The sequence below is a fragment of the Oncorhynchus tshawytscha genome, linkage group LG05 (assembly GCF_018296145.1).
Source record: "Oncorhynchus tshawytscha isolate Ot180627B linkage group LG05, Otsh_v2.0, whole genome shotgun sequence".
Taxonomy (NCBI): domain Eukaryota; kingdom Metazoa; phylum Chordata; class Actinopteri; order Salmoniformes; family Salmonidae; genus Oncorhynchus; species Oncorhynchus tshawytscha.
This window is the reverse complement of record NC_056433.1, coordinates 63,497,220-63,516,066: the sequence shown is the minus strand read 5'-3', so window position 1 is coordinate 63,516,066 and position 18,847 is coordinate 63,497,220. Positions and strand designations below refer to the sequence as shown.

The 18,847-nt window shown below is 45.6% G+C and overlaps 1 protein-coding gene across 4 annotated transcripts in view; it reads right to left on the bottom strand.

Annotated features, from left to right (window-relative positions):
• The window catches only part of LOC112246359 (disabled homolog 1), a 112,325-nt gene that overhangs the window by 6,120 nt on the left and 87,358 nt on the right, over positions 1 to 18,847 (bottom strand). For 2 of the 4 annotated variants that reach the window (XM_042322218.1, XM_042322219.1), the window contains 7 exons: positions 17,641 to 17,694; positions 8,782 to 8,844; positions 8,473 to 8,569; positions 7,920 to 8,129; positions 7,376 to 7,548; positions 6,985 to 7,195; positions 6,526 to 6,694 (listed from right to left, as the gene is read on the bottom strand). In XM_042322218.1, the coding sequence (XP_042178152.1) occupies positions 6,526 to 6,694; positions 6,985 to 7,195; positions 7,376 to 7,548; positions 7,920 to 8,129; positions 8,473 to 8,569; positions 8,782 to 8,844; positions 17,641 to 17,694 (977 nt within the window). Of the gene's footprint in view, positions 1 to 4,594; positions 4,698 to 6,525; positions 6,695 to 6,984; positions 7,196 to 7,375; positions 7,549 to 7,919; positions 8,130 to 8,472; positions 8,570 to 8,781; positions 8,845 to 17,640; positions 17,695 to 18,847 lie in introns of all 4 variants that reach the window. The other 2 variants (XM_042322221.1, XM_042322220.1) reach the window with 2 other exon arrangements.

The window sequence follows — 18,847 nt, the reverse complement described above, 5'->3', positions numbered from 1 at the left end:
TCTGACACACTGCTGTCTGCCTTCCTCCTCAGCTCGTGTGAGTATGTGTGTGTCTGACACACTGCTGTCTGCCTTCAGCAGCGTGTGAGTATGTGTGTGTCTGACACACTGCTGTCTGTCTCCTACAGCAGCAGCGTGTGAGTATGTGTGTCTGACACACTGCTGTCCTCCTACAGCAGCGTGTGAGTATGTGTGTGTCTGACACACTGAGTATGTGTGTGTCTGACACACTGCTGTCTGCCTTCCTCCTACAGCAGCGTGTGAGTATGTGTGTGTCTGACACACTGCTGTCTGCCTTCCTCCTACAGCAGCGTGTGAGTATGTGTGTGTCTGACACACTGCTGTCTGCCTTCCTCCTACAGCAGCGTGTGAGTATGTGTGTGTCTGACACACTGCTGTCTGCCTTCCTCCTACAGCAGCGTGAGTGAGTATGTGTATGTGTGTGTCTGACACACTGCTGTCTGCTATCCTCCTACAGCAGCGTGTGAGTATGTGTGTCTGACACACTGCTGTCTGCCTTCCTCCTACAGCAGCAGCAGCGTGTGTCTGACACACTGTGTCTGCACATGTGTGTATGTCTGACACACTGCTGTCTGCTATCCTCCTACAGCAGCGTGTGAGTATGTGTGTGTCTGACACACTGCTGTCTGCCTTCCTCCTACAGCAGCGTGTGAGTATGTGTGTGTCTGACACACTGCTGTCTGCTATCCTCCTACAGCAGCGTGTGAGTATGTGTGTCTGACACACTGCTGTCTGCCTTCCTCCTACAGCAGCGTGTGAGTATGTGTGTGTCTGACACACTGCTGTCTGCTATCCTCCTACAGCAGCGTGTGAGTATGTGTGTGTCTGACACACTGCTGTCTGCCTTCCTCCTACAGCAGCGTGTGAGTATGTGTGAGTATGTGTGTGTCTGACACACTGCTGTCTGCCTTCCTCCTACAGCAGCGTGTGAGTATGTGTGTGTCTGACACACTGCTGTCTGCCTTCCTCCTACAGCAGCGTGTGAGTATGTGTGTGTCTGACACACTGCTGTCTGCCTTCCTCCTACAGCAGCGTGTGAGTATGTGTGTGTCTGACACACTGTCTGCCTTCTGCAGCGTGTGAGTATGTGTGTGTCCTGCTGTCTGCAGCACAGCAGCGTGTGAGTATGTGTGTGTCTGACACACTGCTGTCTGCTATCCTCCTACAGCAGCTGTGCTGTCTGCCTTCCTCCTACAGCAGCGTGTGAGTATGTGTGTGTCTGTGCAGCGTCTGACACACTGCTGTCTGCCTTCCTCCTACAGCAGCGTGTGAGTATGTGTGTGTCTGACACACTGCTGTCTGCCTTCCTCCTACAGCAGCAGCGTGTGAGTATGTGTGTGTCTGACACACTGCTGTCTGCCTTCCTCCTACCTGTGAGTATGTGTGTCTGACACACTGCTGTCTGCCTTCCTCCTACAGCAGCGTGTGAGTATGTGTGTACTGCTGTCTGCCTAGCCTCCTACAGCAGCGTGTGAGTATGTGTGTGTCTGACACACTGCTGTCTGCTATCCTCCTACAGCAGCGTGTGAGTATGTGTGTGTCTGACACACTGCTGTCTGCTATCCTCCTACAGCAGCGTGTGAGTATGTGTGTGTCTGACACACTGCTGTCTGCCTTCCTCCTACAGCAGCGTGTGAGTATGTGTGTGACTGACACACTGCTGTCTGCCACTTCCTCCTACAGCAGCGTGTGAGTATGTGTGTGTCTGACACACTGCTGTCTGCTATCCTCCTACAGCAGCGTGTGAGTATGTGTGTGTCTGACACACTGCTGTCTGCCTTCCTCCTACAGCAGCGTGTGAGTATGTGTGTGTCTGACACACTGCTGTCTGCCTTCCTCCTACAGCAGCGTGTGAGTATGTGTGTGTCTGACACACTGCTGTCTGCTATCCTCCTACAGCAGCGTGTGAGTATGTGTGTCTGACACACTGCTGTCTGCTATCCTCCTACAGCAGCGTGTGAGTATGTGTGTGTCTGACACACTGCTGTCTGCCTTCCTCCTACAGCAGCGTGTGAGTATGTGTGTGTCTGACACACTGCTGTCTGCCTTCCTCCTACAGCAGCGTGTGAGTATGTGTGTGTCTGACACACTGCTGTCTGCTATCCTCCTACAGCAGCGTGTGAGTATGTGTGTGTCTGACACACTGCTGTCTGCCTTCCTCCTACAGCAGCGTGTGAGTATGTGTGTGTCTGACACACTGCTGTCTGCTATCCTCCTACAGCAGCGTGTGAGTATGTGTGTGTCTGACACACTGCTGTCTGCCTTCCTCCTACAGCAGCGTGTGAGTATGTGTGTGTCTGACACACTGCTGTCTGCTATCCTCCTACAGCAGCGTGTGAGTATGTGTGTGTCTGACACACTGCTGTCTGCCTTCCTCCTACAGCAGCGTGTGAGTATGTGTGTGTCTGACACACTGCTGTCTGCTATCCTCCTACAGCAGCGTGTGAGTATGTGTGTGTCTGACACACTGCTGTCTGCTATCCTCCTACAGCAGCGTGTGAGTATGTGTGTGTCTGACACACTGCTGTCTGCCTTCCTCCTACAGCAGCGTGTGAGTATGTGTGTCTGACACACTGCTGTCTGCCTTCCTCCTACAGCAGCGTGTGAGTATGTGTGTGTCTGACACACTGCTGTCTGCCTTCCTCCTACAGCAGCGTGTGAGTATGTGTGTGTCTGACACACTGCTGTCTGCTTTCCTCCTACAGCAGCGTGTGAGTATGTGTGTGTCTGACACACTGCTGTCTGCCTTCCTCCTACAGCAGCGTGTGAGTATGTGTGTGTCTGACACACTGCTGTCTGCTATCCTCCTACAGCAGCGTGTGAGTATGTGTGTGTCTGACACACTGCTGTCTGCTATCCTCCTACAGCAGCGTGTGAGTATGTGTGTGTCTGACACACTGCTGTCTGCCTTCCTCCTACAGCAGCGTGTGAGTATGTGTGGAAACATATCACAGCAGGTTTGATGGAGATGTCCACAGACTACAACAGTCACAACAGGCCTGAGTTATTACCATACACATTGTTACACTGCAATCAGCCTGTCAGCAGGGAGTTCCATAGGTTCACTCTGACACGTGATTGGCTGATTGGTCCAGCACTTCCATATCTGACTCCTAAGTGGAATGACCATATTTGAGAATTCTATTGTATGCAGATGGAACCTTTGAGTGTGTGAGTCAAATACATGTACATTTGTGTGTATGTCAGTATGTGGCCGAGTGACAAGACCACAAACATACCTCTGGTCTCTCTCCTTCTACTCCCCAACCCTGGCTCCTCAGTGATTGGGTTTAGGGTTCTTCCTAGATATAAACTAATGCTAATTCATATCACCCAGTTGTTAGTGGTGGCAGCCCAGTATTACTGATAAAACCACTGACATTACATATTTCCCTGTGTGTGGGCCTGACTGACACCACCTATCATTACACCCACACTATAAGAAGTAAGTGTGTGTGTGTGTGTGTGTGTGTGTGTGTGTGTGTATGTGTGTGTATATCTGTGTGTGTGTGTGTGTGTGTGTGAGATAAAGGGAAGCCACTGCCATAGGAGGAACGTCTCTACAGTACAACACTGACTATCTCCAACCCTGAACTGCAGTCCAGGACATATACATTTGACATCATATTACATTTGACATCACATAACATCATGTACAGGACAGTATATACACTGAATGTACAAAACATTAAGGACACCTTCCTAATACTGAGTTCCACCCCCCCTTTGCGCTCATAACAGCCTCAATTCGTTGGTGCATGGACTACACCAGGCATCGAAAGAGTTCCACAGGGATGCTGGGTGGTGGACCATTCTTGATACACGCAGGAAACTGTTGAGTTTGAAAAACCCAGCAGCATTGCAGTTCTTGACACAAACAGCACCTACTACCATACCCCATTCAAAGACACTTAAATATTTTGCCTTGCACCTTCTGAATGGCACACATACACAATCCATGCCTCAATTGTCTCAAGGCTTAAAAATCCTTCTTTAACATGTCTCCTCCCTTTCATCTACACTGATTGAAGTGGATTTAACAAGTGACATCACTAAGGGATCATAGCTTTCACCTGGATTCACCTGGTCAGTCTATGTCATGGAAAGAGCATGTCTCCTTAATATTTTTTTTTACGCTCAGTGTACATTGAACATCAAGATGTAGAAAATGCATCTGAGACAAACAAAATAACAGCGTGCCCATGCATGGTGAGTTTTAAACACACACACATCCTTTATTGAGATACTCACACACCTCTGGTGGCTATAGGGAGAGAGAACACAGACACAACAAGCACACACACAGATGCAGAAGCACACACACGCACAGTTGCATAATCACACAACCCAACCACAGGCAGTCAGACACACCATGCTAACATCAGAGGATGCAGCAGACAGGATAAGCGAGAGGAAAAGAAAAAGGGAGGGCTGGAGAGAGAGACAGAGACAGAGAATAGAGAGGGTGAACAGAAGATCACTAAAGGTAAGGTGTGTGTGGAGAAGGCAGGCTTACAGAAAGCAAAGGAAGGATGGAGGAGAAGGAGGAGAGTTAGGTTGGATAGATACCTACCCAGCACCCAGCCAGCGTCTATCTAGCTGTTGGCAGGTGGACTGGTTTGGGCTGGACTAGAAACTGCTGTCTCACTGGGACAAGGAGACCCAGACCCACACGCCTGGAGAGGAGAGGAGAGGAGAGGAGAGGAGAGGAGAGGAGAGGAGAGGAGAGGAGAGGAGAGGAGAGGAGAGGAGAGGAGAGGAGAGGAGAGGAGAGGAGAGGAGGAGAAAAGAAGGCAGGAAGGAAGGAAGGAGAAGAGAAAGAAGGAAGGAGAAGAGAAGGGCTTGAGAAGAGAAGGAATGAGAAGAGAAGGAAGAAAGAAGAGCAGGAAAGTAAGGGAATATAGAAAAAGAGAAATAGTTGTAGTTGAAAGCAGGATATAAAAAGAGGAGATTATAGGCAGGGACAGAGCAGCAATGTACTAAAGGAGAGAAAGAACACACGCACACACTGAGGACTTATAAAACCCCTTTTAGAGTGCACTCAATTGATGCCTGAAACGCTCTTTACACCTTCCTCACCACAGAGAGAGTGGGAGGATGTTTCTCTCTCTCTTGCTCTTCTTCTCTCTATACAGGCCTGTTTCATTAAGTTGCGTAAAACGTAATGTTGACTGTTGCTGTCTCTAATGCTGAGAATGCCCTACTTTCTCTCTCTCTGGCTCTCTCTCTTTTTTTCTTTCCCTTTCACTAATTCAGGTTTTGTTCCATAACAACAGGAATATGAGCTCCACTGGCTCAGCTGAGTCACACTTCTTTCAGAGCGAGAGAGAGGGGTGGGGGCAGGGGAGAGAAGATAGAGAGAGAGGGGTGGGGGGGGGAGGGGGAGAGAAAATAGAGAGAGAGGGGTGGGGGGCAGGGGGAGAGAAAGATAGAGAGAGAGGGGTGGGGGGGGGAGGGGGAGAGAGAAGATAGAGAGGGGGGGTGGGGGCAGGGGGAAGGGATAGAGAGGGGTGGGGGCAGGGGGAGAAGAAGATAGAGAGAGAGGGGTGGGGGGCAGGGGGAGAGAGAAAATAGAGAGAGAGGGGGTGGGGGCAGGGGGAGAGAGAAGATAGAGAGAGAGGGGTGGGGGCAGGGGGAGAGAGAAGATAGAGAGAGGGGTGGGGGCAGGGGGAGAGAGAGATAGAGAGAGAGGGGTGGGGGCAGGGGGAGAGAGAGATAGAGAGCGGGGTGGGGGCAGGGGGAGAGAGAGAAGAGAGAGAGAGAGAGGGGGGGGTGGGGAGCAGGGGGAGAGAGATAGGGGGGTGGGGGCAAGGGGCAGGGGGGTGGGGGCAGGGGGAGAGAGAGGGGGGGGGGCAGGGAGAGAGAGAGGGGGGTGGGGGCAGGGGAGAGAGAGAGAGGGGGGGGGGGCAGGGGGAGAGAGGAGAGGAGAGAGAGAGAGAGAGGGGTGGGGGCAGGGGGAGAGAGGGGGTGGGGGCAGGGGGAGAGAGAAGATAGAGAGAGTACTTTGGAATTGTCTGACTGGCATACAGAATCAATGGTAGAAGGCAATGGTAGATCGCTTCCAATTCAGTTTTTTTCCACCATTGTCAGGTTTGTGACCCCAGTGCTTTCCCATTCCTGTCTCTCTATGTATCTCTGTTTCACAGCACTGTTTCTGTACCTACCTACCTACCTCTCTCTCCCTCTCTTTCTCTCTCTCATTCACTCTCTCACACTTTCTCATTCTCTCTCTCTCTATCTCTCTCCTTCTCTCCCGCTCTTGAATCCAGGTAAATAATAAATATGAATTGCCCGAGGAAAGACACTAGTTCATCAGTTGAATAATAACAGGGTGCTGTAGAGGAAGTGATGTATGGAGCTACCTGTTAACATTAATGATCTATCTGACACCTCCAGCAGCTCATTTAACACTTTATACTACTGCACACACACACACACACACACACACACACACACACACACACACACACACACACACACACACACACACTAACATGTACTCACCGCATCCTCCTCTCCACTTCGACTGGGGCTGCCCTCGACCTCCCGAACGAGTCATCTGTGGAGGGGTCGGTGGCGTCTGTGGGGGGGTCACTGATGTGGTCAATGTGGTCACTAACGTGAGACGCCGCCGATTTAGATGGAGAACTCTGTCTGGGGGCCGGGGTCGGAGCTGGGGGAGGAGAGGGGGAAGGGGTGGAGAGAGATGGGATGAAAGTACAGAGATTCAGCATTCTTCTGGAGTTGAAATCAGATAAAGTACCTCCCCAGCAACTGTCTCTCTGCAGTTTTATTGATGATGATGACAAATTACAACTAATTAAATGAGATACAGAAAATCAAAAAGACAGGGAGGCAAAAATGAAGGTAGAGCAGTATGAGGGGTGAAGGGAGGAGACAACTTCCAAACAGAGAGTCATTTAGCTATAAACACAAATCAAACAGCCATGAGTGTGTACATACGTGAGTTAGTGGAGGGAGTGGTGGAGGTGACAGGAGTGAGGTTGAGCTGAGAGATGTCAAAGTCGTCACAGTCATCTGTATCGGTGACGGCCCCCACACGGCTGAAATAGGAGCTGAAGGCCTCCGAGGTCCCAGCTAGACAGGGGTGCTGGTCCCCCATCTTAGCAGGCATGGCAGGGGGCTTCGCTAGCTGGAAGTCCTTAAACATCTCCTACAGAGAGAGTAGAAGATGTTAAAGACACACTGTGACATTTTGGCCAATAAAAAGTGACAGTATTGTATTTGTGTATTGGCCAGGCCATTACTATCAATGTGAATTGGTTCTCCAATGACTTGCTTGGTAAATAGCATATATATATTTTTTTAAATCTATAGAATACAATTCTCCTACCTTGCTCATCTTCTGCCGCTGCCTCTCTGCATGCTGTGGACTTGAGGCTGATGAGGGGGCGGGGTTAGAGGCAGCGCTGGCAGATGATAGGCTGTTACAGGGTTGATTGACAGGGAGGAACATGGCAGGCAGAGATCCTGGCTGGGCTGGGAGGTAGGCTGTAGCAGGGAACCCTAGATGCAGGACAATACACTTTACTGTGTGTGTGTGTGTGTGTGTGTGAGAGAGAGAGAGCATGTGCGCACGTTAGTTCATCCCTGTGTGTGTGTGTGTGTGTGTGTGTGTGTGTGTGTGTGTGTGTGTGTGTGTGTGTGTGTGAGAGAGAGAGAGAGAGAGAGAGAGAGAGAGAGAGAGAGAGAGAGAGAGAGAGAGAGAGAGAGAGAGAGAGAGAGAGAGAGAGAGAGAGAGAGAGAGAGAGAGAGAGAGAGAGAGAGAGAGATGCGCACGTTAGTTCATCCCTGTGTGTGTGTGTGTGTGTGTGAGTGCGCACGTTAGTTCATCCCTGTGTGTGTGCGTGCATACATACATGTTTGTGTGTATATACCTGCTCCCGTCATAGCGGCCCACTGCTGCTGTGTAGCAGGGAAGAGGTTGGCCTGGCCCCAGATGAGAGGCTGGCCTCCAGGCAGGACCTGGGCTACAGGGAGGGACTGACCCAGGGGGGACTGGACCCCAAACAGAGGACCTGCCTGGGCAGAAAAAGCCTGCTGGGACCACACCTGACCTGTAGGTACCGCTCCCATCGCCACATAACCTGGACAGAGAGAGTAGACGAGTGAGTTATACACATGCACATAGCACACACACATACACATGCACACACATATACACACACACATACACATGCACACAGAGTACCCCATTTACCACTGCAGTACAGTGACCTACTTTAGCCTGTAGTTAATATTGTGTCTTAATGGTCCTACTGAACTATGGTCATTACGTCCACAATGAACCTCAGTCATTATCATGCATAGATTTATTCAGACAGTCCCAAACTCATAGAACTACACAGACTCATTATAACTGACTCATCTCTTCTCAGAGCTGCTTGTTCCAACTCTGCTGCAAAGAGGAAAGGAGAGATGAGTTCCTACCTGAGGGTACAGAGGCGGGGTTGAAGGGGTTGAAGAGTTCTGTGAGGGGCTGCAGGCCCAGAGATGGGTCCAGGGTGTTGGCTGGAGAGGCAGGGGTCTAGGGTGGGAGGGAAAGGGAGAGGAACAGGTTAAAACCACTTTATTCCCACAGGGGAGCCAAACGGACACACACACACAAAACACTACAGTACACTGTATGCTTGGTTCTGCCAGCCAGTACAAACAATAACATGATTCCTCTGTCAGATAAACCAGGTCAAAGGTCATGAGAGAGAGAGGGGAGGAGGAAGGGGGGGGGGGTGTACTCACCGAGGGGGAGTAGATGTCCGGGAGTGTGGAGATGTCTCCGAAAAGCTCTAATTGGTTGATATTCTGCCAATCAGAAAGAGAGTTCACAGCCGTCAGACGTCATGGCTACAATAGCAACGTACAGCATTTCATGTCCCAACACACATGCAACACCTTTCACGAAGACGGCACACGCAACATGCCTCACACAACTTGGTAGCTACGTCTGTGTGGCAGTGACACTATCAAACAGCGCCACAGGGAGACGGACGGGCACACGTTAGATGATGAGTAATATGGAGTAATATGATTGGTGGAGGTGACATACCAACCCGATTCAAGTTACTCTGAACTCTCAATATGCTCTCATATCTCTCCATATGTACACCTCTCTTTCTTCAAAATCCCTGTTTCATATCTCTCTATTTAAAATGTCTCTTTCTTTGATAGCAGCCTATTTCTAACATAAAGGTCTTTATCCCCGTGGTGACCGGAGAAAAAAGGAGTCTATTTTTAGTTAAAGATGTGAGGCTTTACATGGTCAGAGATTAGCATAAATGAAAGATAGGGCTAATCAGAGCCCTCTATAGAGATACATATAGCTCCAGAATATTGCTGTATAGGGCGCTGGGGAGAATGTCTGCACAGATAAGAACGCTTCTTAGAATATCTGCCTTCTGGCTCCGCTAGTTAAACTGATAGGTCACACATAGACCATGACGCTCTTATTATATTCTAAAGCTTAAAGTGTGTGTGTGTGTGTGTGTGTGCGCGTGTCTGTGCACGCGTGCATGCATGTGTGTTCTACTTCTATCTATCTATCAGATAATGGATCAGAGAGCGTGTCGTTTCTAGCCATACAGATGAGTGGAGTATCTGTGCTGTTAGTGAAAGAGGAGGAGAGAGGAGCAGTTAAGTACACTACTATTACTAACTGAGGGAGATCCTGTATATACTGTACATACTGTACACTGATGCTATTCTGTCTTTCTTTTAACTCTGAACCTACTGACACCTATGATATTCTTAGTCTGAATCTCCCAGAGCTGAGGGAGGGTCACTGGCCTCTGTGGTCAGTGTGGTCACTGTAGTGTGTTACTAACGTGACTGTGTGATCACTTTGTGTGAGTGGGTCAACATCCAAAATTGCACCCTATTCCCAATATATTTCACTACTTTTGTGCAGAGCCCTATAGGCCCTGGTCAAAAGTATAGGCCCTGGTCAAATGTAGTGCAGTAAATAGGAAATAGGGTGCCATTTGTGACATAGTTGGGTCATTACTGAGCTGAGTATATCGTCTGTGTTATTAATGAGCTGTGAGAGGAGTGAGTCAGATCCTCTCTGTTGGACATGACCAAAGCTTGACCCATCACCTCCTCCCATCCCTCCATCCCATTCTCTCTGAACTGACCACCTTCCTCTCTCCCCATCTTCTCTGTCTCTATGATGTCAATTTGACATTCATTGCAGCTCTAATGACCCTCCTCTCTCCCCCTCACTCTTTCCATCTCTCTCTACCCCCCACCAGCCTCCCCCTCTCTTCCTTCAGTCTTTAGATACTGTCGTTTTACATTCATTAGTAGCAGCAGAGGTTATAAAAATAACATTTCTTAAATAAAGAACTTTCAGTGAGTGTGCATTTTCTCATCTATCATTTGTATTGCCCTTATAACCCTGTCAGGCTGCACCAAGAGGTTTATGAAGACTAGAGTTGAGCAGGTCAGTCCTTCATATATCAGTGAGTGGCTCTCCACTGGCTGCTGTTTTTATTGATGATGTTGTTGTTGGTGATGATGATGATGTTGTTGTTGGTGATGATAATAATGATGTTGTTGTTGGTGATGATAATAATGATGATGTTGTTGTTGGTGATGACAATAATGATGATGTTGTTGTTGGTGATGACAATAATGATGTTGTTGTTGGTGATGACAATGATTTTGTTTGGGTGATGATGATGGTGAAGATGATGTTGGTTATGATGATGTTGTTGTTGGTAATGAAGATGTTGTCAGTGGTGATGATGATGTTGGTGATGATGATGTTGTTGTTGGTGATGACAATGATTTAGTTTGGGTGATGATGATGATGAAGATGATGTTGGTTATGATGTTCTTGTTTGTGATGATGATGTTGATGTTGGTGATGATGATGTTATTGTTGGTGATGATATTGTTGTTGTTGGTGATGATGTTGTTGTTGATGATATTGTTGTTGTTGATGATATTGTTGTTGTTGGTAATGTTGTTGTTGATGGTAATGTTGTTGTTGATCATGTTGTTGTTGGTTAAGTACACTACTATTACTAACTGAGGGAAATCCTGTATATACTGTACATACTGTACACTGATGCTATTCTGTCTTTCTTTTAACTCTGAACCTACTGACACCTATGATATTCTTAGTCTGAATCTCCCAGAGCTGAGGGAGGGTCACTGGCCTCTGTGGTCAGTGTGGTCACTGTAGTGTGTTACTAACGTGACTGTGTGATCACTTTGTGTGAGTGGGTCAACATCCAAAATTGCACCCTATTCCCAATATATTGCACTACTTTTGTGCAGAGCCCTATAGGCCCTGGTCAAAAGTATAGGCCCTGGTCAAATGTAGTGCAGTAAATAGGAAATAGGGTGCCATTTGTGACATAGTTGGGTCATTACTGAGCTGAGTATATCGTCTGTGTTATTAATGAGCTGTGAGAGGAGTGAGTCAGATCCTCTCTGTTGGACATGACCAAAGCTTGACCCATCACCTCCTCCCATCCCTCCATCCCATTCTCTCTGAACTGACCACCTTCCTCTCTCCCCATCTTCTCTGTCTCTATGATGTCAATTTGACATTCATTGCAGCTCTAATGACCCTCCTCTCTCCCCCTCACTCTTTCCATCTCTCTCTACCCCCACCAGCCTCCCCTCTCTTCCTTCAGTCTTTAGATACTGTCGTTTTACATTCATTAGTAGCAGCAGAGGTTATAAAAATAACATTTCTTAAATAAAGAACTTTCAGTGAGTGTGCATTTTCTCATCTATCATTTGTATTGCCCTTATAACCCTGTCAGGCTGCACCAAGAGGTTTATGAAGACTAGAGTTGAGCAGGTCAGTCCTTCATATATCAGTGAGTGGCTCTCCACTGGCTGCTGTTTTTATTGATGATGTTGTTGTTGGTGATGATGATGATGTTGTTGTTGTTGGTGATGATAATAATGATGTTGTTGTTGGTGATGATAATAATGATGATGTTGTTGTTGGTGATGACAATAATGATGATGTTGTTGTTGGTGATGACAATAATGATGTTGTTGTTGGTGATGACAATGATTTTGTTTGGGTGATGATGATGGTGAAGATGATGTTGGTTATGATGATGTTGATTGTTGGTGATGACAATGACAATGATTTAGTTTGGGTGATGATGATGATGAAGATGATGTTGGTTATGATGTTCTTGTTTGTGATGATGATGTTGATGTTGGTGATGATGATGTTATTGTTGGTGATGATATTGTTGTTGTTGGTGATGATGTTGTTGTTGATGATATTGTTGTTGTTGATGATATTGTTGTTGTTGGTAATGTTGTTGTTGATCATGTTGTTGTTGGTGATGATGATGTTGTTGGTGATGATGAGGTTGTTGGTGATGATGATGTTATTGTTGGTGATAATGATGCTGATGATGTTGTTGTTATTGGTGATGTTGTTAGTGGTGGTGATAATGTTGCTGTTGGTGATTATGATGATGATGTTGTTGATGATGTTGGTGGTGGTGGTGATGATGTTGATGATGTTGTTGGTGATGATGATGTTGGGGATGATGATGATAAGGTAGTGATGATGTTGTTGGTGATGTTGACGATGATGATGATGTTGGTGGTGGTGATGATGTTGGTGATGATGTTGTTGGTGATGATGTTGGTGATGATGTTGTTGGTGATGATAATGTTGTTGGTGATGTTGTTGGTGATGATGTTGATGATGATGTTGTTGGTGATGATGATAAAGTAGTGATGATGTCATTGGTGATGATGATGTGTTTGGTGATGTTGTTGGTGATGGTTAATCTAATGGCGTTGTTGTTGGTGATGATGTTGTTGGTGGTGTTGATGTTGGTGTTTATAATGTTGTTGGTGGTGATGACGATGATGTTGTTGGTGATGTTGTTGGTGAAGATGTTGTTGTTGGTGAAGATGATGTTGCTGTTGGTAATTAAGATGATGATGTTGTCGGTGATAATGATGTTGTTGGTGATGTTGTTGTTGGTGCTGATGTTGTTGGTGATGATGATGATGATAAGGTAGTGATGATGTTGGTGATGTTGTTGGTGATGATGATGATGATAAGGTAGTGTTGGTGATGATGCTGTTGGTGATGTTGTTGGTGGTGATAATGATGTTGGTGATGATGGTGATGTTGTTGGTGAGGATGATGTTGTTGATCATGATGATGTTGGTGATGATGAGTATGTTGTTGTTGGTTATGGTGATGATGTTGTTGGTGATGATGATGATGTTTTGTTGATGATGGTTATGAGTATGTTGTTGTTGATGATGTTTTGTTGATGATGATGGTTATGAGTGTTGTTGTTGATGATGTTTTGTTGATGATGGCTGAGTGTTGATGATGATGATGAATGTTGGTGATGATGTTGATGCTGATAATGATGTTGGTGATGATGGTGATGTTGTTGGTGAGGATGATGTTGTTGATCATGATGATGTTGGTGATGATGAGTATGTTGTTGTTGGTTATGGTGATGTTGTTGGTGATGATGTTTTGTTGATGATGATGTTATGAGTATGTTGATGATGATGATGTTGGTGATGAATGTTGGTGATGATGATGATGTTGGTGATGATGATAATTTTGATGATGTTGTTTTTGGTGACGATGGATGTTGTTGTTGTTGATGATGTTGTTGCTGTTGGTGATGATGATGTTGTATTTGATGATGATGATGTTGTTGGCAAAGATGTTTTGTGATGATGTTGGTGATGATGATGTTGGTGACGATGGATGTTGTTGTTGATGATGTTGATGTTGGTGGTGATGATGTTGTATTTGATGATGATGTTGTTGTTGGCAAAGATGTTTTGTGATGATGTTGGTGATGATGATGTTGGTGATGATGCTCTTATTGGTGGTGATGCTGTTGTTGATGTTGTTATTGGTGGTGATGATGTTGTTGATGATGTCGCTGGTGATGATGTCGTTGGTGATGTTGTTGGTGATGATGAATATAATGATGTTGTCGGTGATGATGATGTTGTTAATGATGATGTTGTTGTTGCTGATGATGTTGATGTTGGTGATGATGATGATGTTGTTGTTGGTGACAATGGATGTTGTTGTTGTTGATGATGTTGTTGTTGGTGATGATGATGTAGTTGTTGATGATGATGTTGTTGTTGGTGGTGATGATTATGATGTAGAAAATGATGATGTTGCTGATGATGATGTTGTTGGTGATGAGGGTGTTGGTGAGGATGATGTTGTTATTGGTGATGATGATGGTGTTGTGATGATGATGTTGTTGGTGGTGATGATGATGTTGTTGGTGATGATGGTGTTGTTGGTGAGGATGATGTTGTTGGTGAGGATGATGTTGTTGGTGATGATGGTGTTGTTGGTGAGGATGATGTTGTTGGTGAGGATGATGGTGTTGTGATGATGTTGGCGATGATGATATTTGTGATGATGTTGGTGATGATGTTGTTGTTGGTGATGATGTTGCTGATGATGATGTTGCTGATGATGATGTTGCTGATGATGGTGTTGTTGGTGAGGATGATGTTGTTGGTGATGATGATGGTGATGATGATGTTGGCGATGATGATATTTGTGATGATGATGTTGGTAACGAAGATGTTGTTGGTGATGATGTTGTTGGTGATGATGTTGTTGGTGATAATCAATATAATTATGTTTTTGTTGGTGATGATGTTGGTGATGATCAATACATTGACGTTGTTGGTGATGGTGTTGAAATTGTTATTGGTGATATTGTTGGTGATGTTTTTGGTGGTGATGATGATGTTGTTGGTGATGATGATGACGTTGTTGGTGATGATGAATATAATGACGTTGTTGGTGATGATGACGTTGTTGTTGTTGATGACGATGATGTTGTTGGCGAAGATGTTTTGTGATGATGTTGGTGATGATGATGTAATGTTGATGATGTTGGTGATGATGATGTTGGTGATGATGATGTTATTGGTGGTGATGCTGTTGTTGAAGTTGTTATTGGTGGTGATTATGTTGTTGTTGATGATGTCGCTGGTGATGATGTCGCTGGTGATGTTGTTGGTGATGGTCAATTTAATGGCGTTATTGTTGGTGATAATGTTGTTGATGTTGGTGATGATGATGATGTTTTGGCGATGATGATGTTGTTTGTGATGTTGTTGGTGAAACTGTTGTTGGTGATGATGTTGTTGGTGATGAATATAATGACATTGTTGGTGATGATGATGATGTTGTTAATGATGATGTTGTTGTTGCTGATGATGTTGATGATGATGGTGGTGTTGGTGGTGATGATGATGATTTTGATAATGTTGTTGTTGGTGACAATGGATGTTGTTGTTGATGATGATGTTGTTGTTGGTGATGATGATGTAGTTGTTGGTGATGATGTTATTGTTGGTGATGATTATGATGTTGGTGGTGAAAATGATGTTGTTGCTGGTGATGATGTTGTTTTTGATGATGATGATGTTGTTGGTGGTGATGATGTTGTTGGTGATGATGATGGATGTTGGGGGTGATGATGATGTTGGTGGTGATGATGATGTTTATGGATGTTGGTGATGATGATGGACTTTGGTTATGATGATGATAATGTTGTTGGTGATGATGGTGATGATGACGATGTTGGTGATGATGATAGTGTTGATGATGATGTTGATGTTGGCGATGATGATTTTGTTGTTGGTGATGTTGTTGGTGATGATGATGTTGTTGGTGATGATGTTGTTGTTGGTGATGATGTTGTTGTTGGTGATGATGTTGTTGTTGGTGGTGATGATGTTGGTGGTGATGATGATGGATGATGTTGTTGGTGATGACGTTGTTGATGATTATGTTGTTGATGATTATGTTGTTGATGATGTTGTTTTTGTTGATGATGTTGTTGTTGATAATGATGGTGTGCTTGTTGATGATGGATGATGTTGGTGATGATGTTATTGTTGGTGATGATGATGACCATTCAGCCACATGGATGGAGGGTAGGATAGAAACACAGACATGATGTATCATACACTCAAACAAATACAGACATATGGAGACAGGGTAGTCACTTTACCCCTATCTACATGTACATATTACCTCAACTAACATGTAGCCCCTCACATTGACTCGGTACCCCCTTTATATAGCCACGCATGCACGCACACACTCCTCATTACACAGATTCCTGACCTCCTCTTCTATCCATCTCACTCTCTCTCTCTCTGCCCATCCCTTTCTCCTCATCACTGCGACAACCACCTTTCAATTATTGGTCTCTGAGGAAACAGTAATTAGCATGGGCATGGTTTTGCATACGATTAATGCAGCCCCCTTAATTAACACCCACCTCCCTGAGCTCCTGTCTCACTGAACACAGACACACACACACACATGGATGCACGCATGCACACGCACACTAGCCTACTTGTCCTTCATTGCCAGATGACAATTGGCTGACCTCTGTTGAATCAACAGACTGTGTAAACTCACACAGGGTCAAGGACTCAGGAGATTGAAGTCGTACTTGTCTGTTTTATGTGTGTGTGTGTGTGTATTATGTGTGTGTGTGTGTGTGTGTGTGTGTGTGTGTGTGTGTGTATGTGTGTGTATGTGTGTGTGTGTTATTGGTTTATTATTGGTTAATAGCATTGAGAGACAGAAGGCGACAGACTAAATAATCGTGACGCATATGGTTTAGACAGAGGTTTCAGACCCTACTGGCCATAGCACCGTATTATAACACCAGACACACACAGGTATGTATCAAACACAAAGCCAATAGGTGTCGGTGTTGTGGGGTGGTTAAGGAGAGCAGTAGGGCTGTGGGATCTCACTGGTAAATACCATAAGCCTCAAAAGCAACACAAGACACAACCGACAGCCATAACCCATACCGTCTGATTACGACAGTGCAGTGTGTGTGTGTGTGTGTGTGTGTGTGTGTGTGTGTGTGTTCTGCAGTGTGAGCTAGGAGAGACCAGGGGGAGTATAGGAGGAAGGTGGCAGATTGAGAAATTTCTACACAGACAGTGAGGCTCACACCCTAGTTTTAGAATGGTTTTTTTAGACAGGTGTCAGAGATGGAGTAGTTGTAACAGGTGTAGAATAGCTACTATAGTGGTTCTGAAGATGGAGTTATTAGCTAATGAAACAGAGATGTTTAACTACCATGTTCAATAAGATCATAAAGGACATGGAGAGTTACGTTGCATCCTGACCACGATCAAGGTCAACTGGGATGACACTCACACACACACACAAAGGCGTGCACATACACACACTCTCTCTTACCAATATCTTTCGTTCTAGTATTGTTTTGATCATGTATGTTCGTTCACCAGCAGACCACAGCCAGCCATGCATCACCACGACACCACACTGCATGCAATGCGCGCACACACACACACACACACACACACACACACACACACACACACACACACACACACACACACACACACACACACACACACACACTACACTGCATGCAACCAGCGCCTAGCACAGAGCAAACCCCACCCAAACCCACTCCTATCCACATACAGTGACTCCGACCAGCACCACCACAAAGCCACACCACAGAGTATCCACAGGACACACCATAGCACCAAGGGGGACACAAAAAGGGGACAGGCACACACAGCTGGACTCACTGGGTGTCTCTTGGGGACGTCATATACCCCCTCCTTCTGTTGGCTGGTCGGAACCTGGACAACCAACCAATCACCACAAAGCCCACCAACCACACGTTAGCTTTTGTTACCATGACAACCTTCATTTTTAATGTACCAGAAAGTACCAATTGTAGTAAATACCAAAGCAATACAAGACTATAAAATAAATCCTTACAGCCAAATATATAGAGACTAAAGCCTGGACATTATTGTCCCTTATAGCTTGCATCTGAGGGTGTGTGTGCGCGTGTGTGTGCGCATGTGCGTACGTGCATTCGTGCGAGAGAGAGAGAGAATGAGTGATGTAATCTGCATTCAAATATATGAGTTGAGGCTTCATTTAGAGTATCAGTCTGATATGTATGAACAGCTCTCTCTCTCTCCCAGCTAAGTCCCCCACTTCTCCCTCTCCAATAAAGTGGATCAATGTGGTCTTACCACAGAGAGAGACATGTAATAAACTGGTCTGTCTGTCTGTCTGTGGCTTTGTCTCAAATGACACCACATTAATCATGTAGTGCACTACTCTTGGCCACTACTCTTGGCAACTACTCTGTGGACTTTTGAGACAGACAGACAGATTGATACAGGAAATGTCTCTATATGTTTTATTTGCGTTTTGTTCTATTGACTGATGATTGATCGTCCCTGAAGTGTAAGACTATCAAACTAATCCACCTGACTGATCTGCTGTGGAAACGTTAATGGAATGGAAACGTTATTAAAATGTGATAGGACAAAAACATCTGTCTGTCATAACAGTCTGACTACCACAGATAACTACCACCGCCTGAGTACTCTCTCCATCTCTCCTCCCTCCATCTCTCCTCCGTCTTTCCTAATCCCTCGCTCTCCTCTTCTCCTTCTCTTGTTTATTTCCTCTCTCATCCTTCTTCATCTCTCCATCTCTCTGGTTGTTTATTTCCAGAGGCAGACATCTTTATTCATCTGTTGGTTCCTCTGTTGCACGATTCTAACATGTCTTCTTGCGTGTGTGTGTGTGTGTGTGTTAGAGCATGCTCTATTTTCATTCTATTATTTTGAAAGATCAAGCAAGGGCCTGGTGATTAATCTCTCTTTCCCACTCCCTCCTTCATCTCCTCAGAAAAAGAGGGAGGAAGGGGAAGGAGGAGGCCTTACTCATGCATGTGTGTTAGTTTTTCTCTCAGGTTTCAGTGGTGTGTCT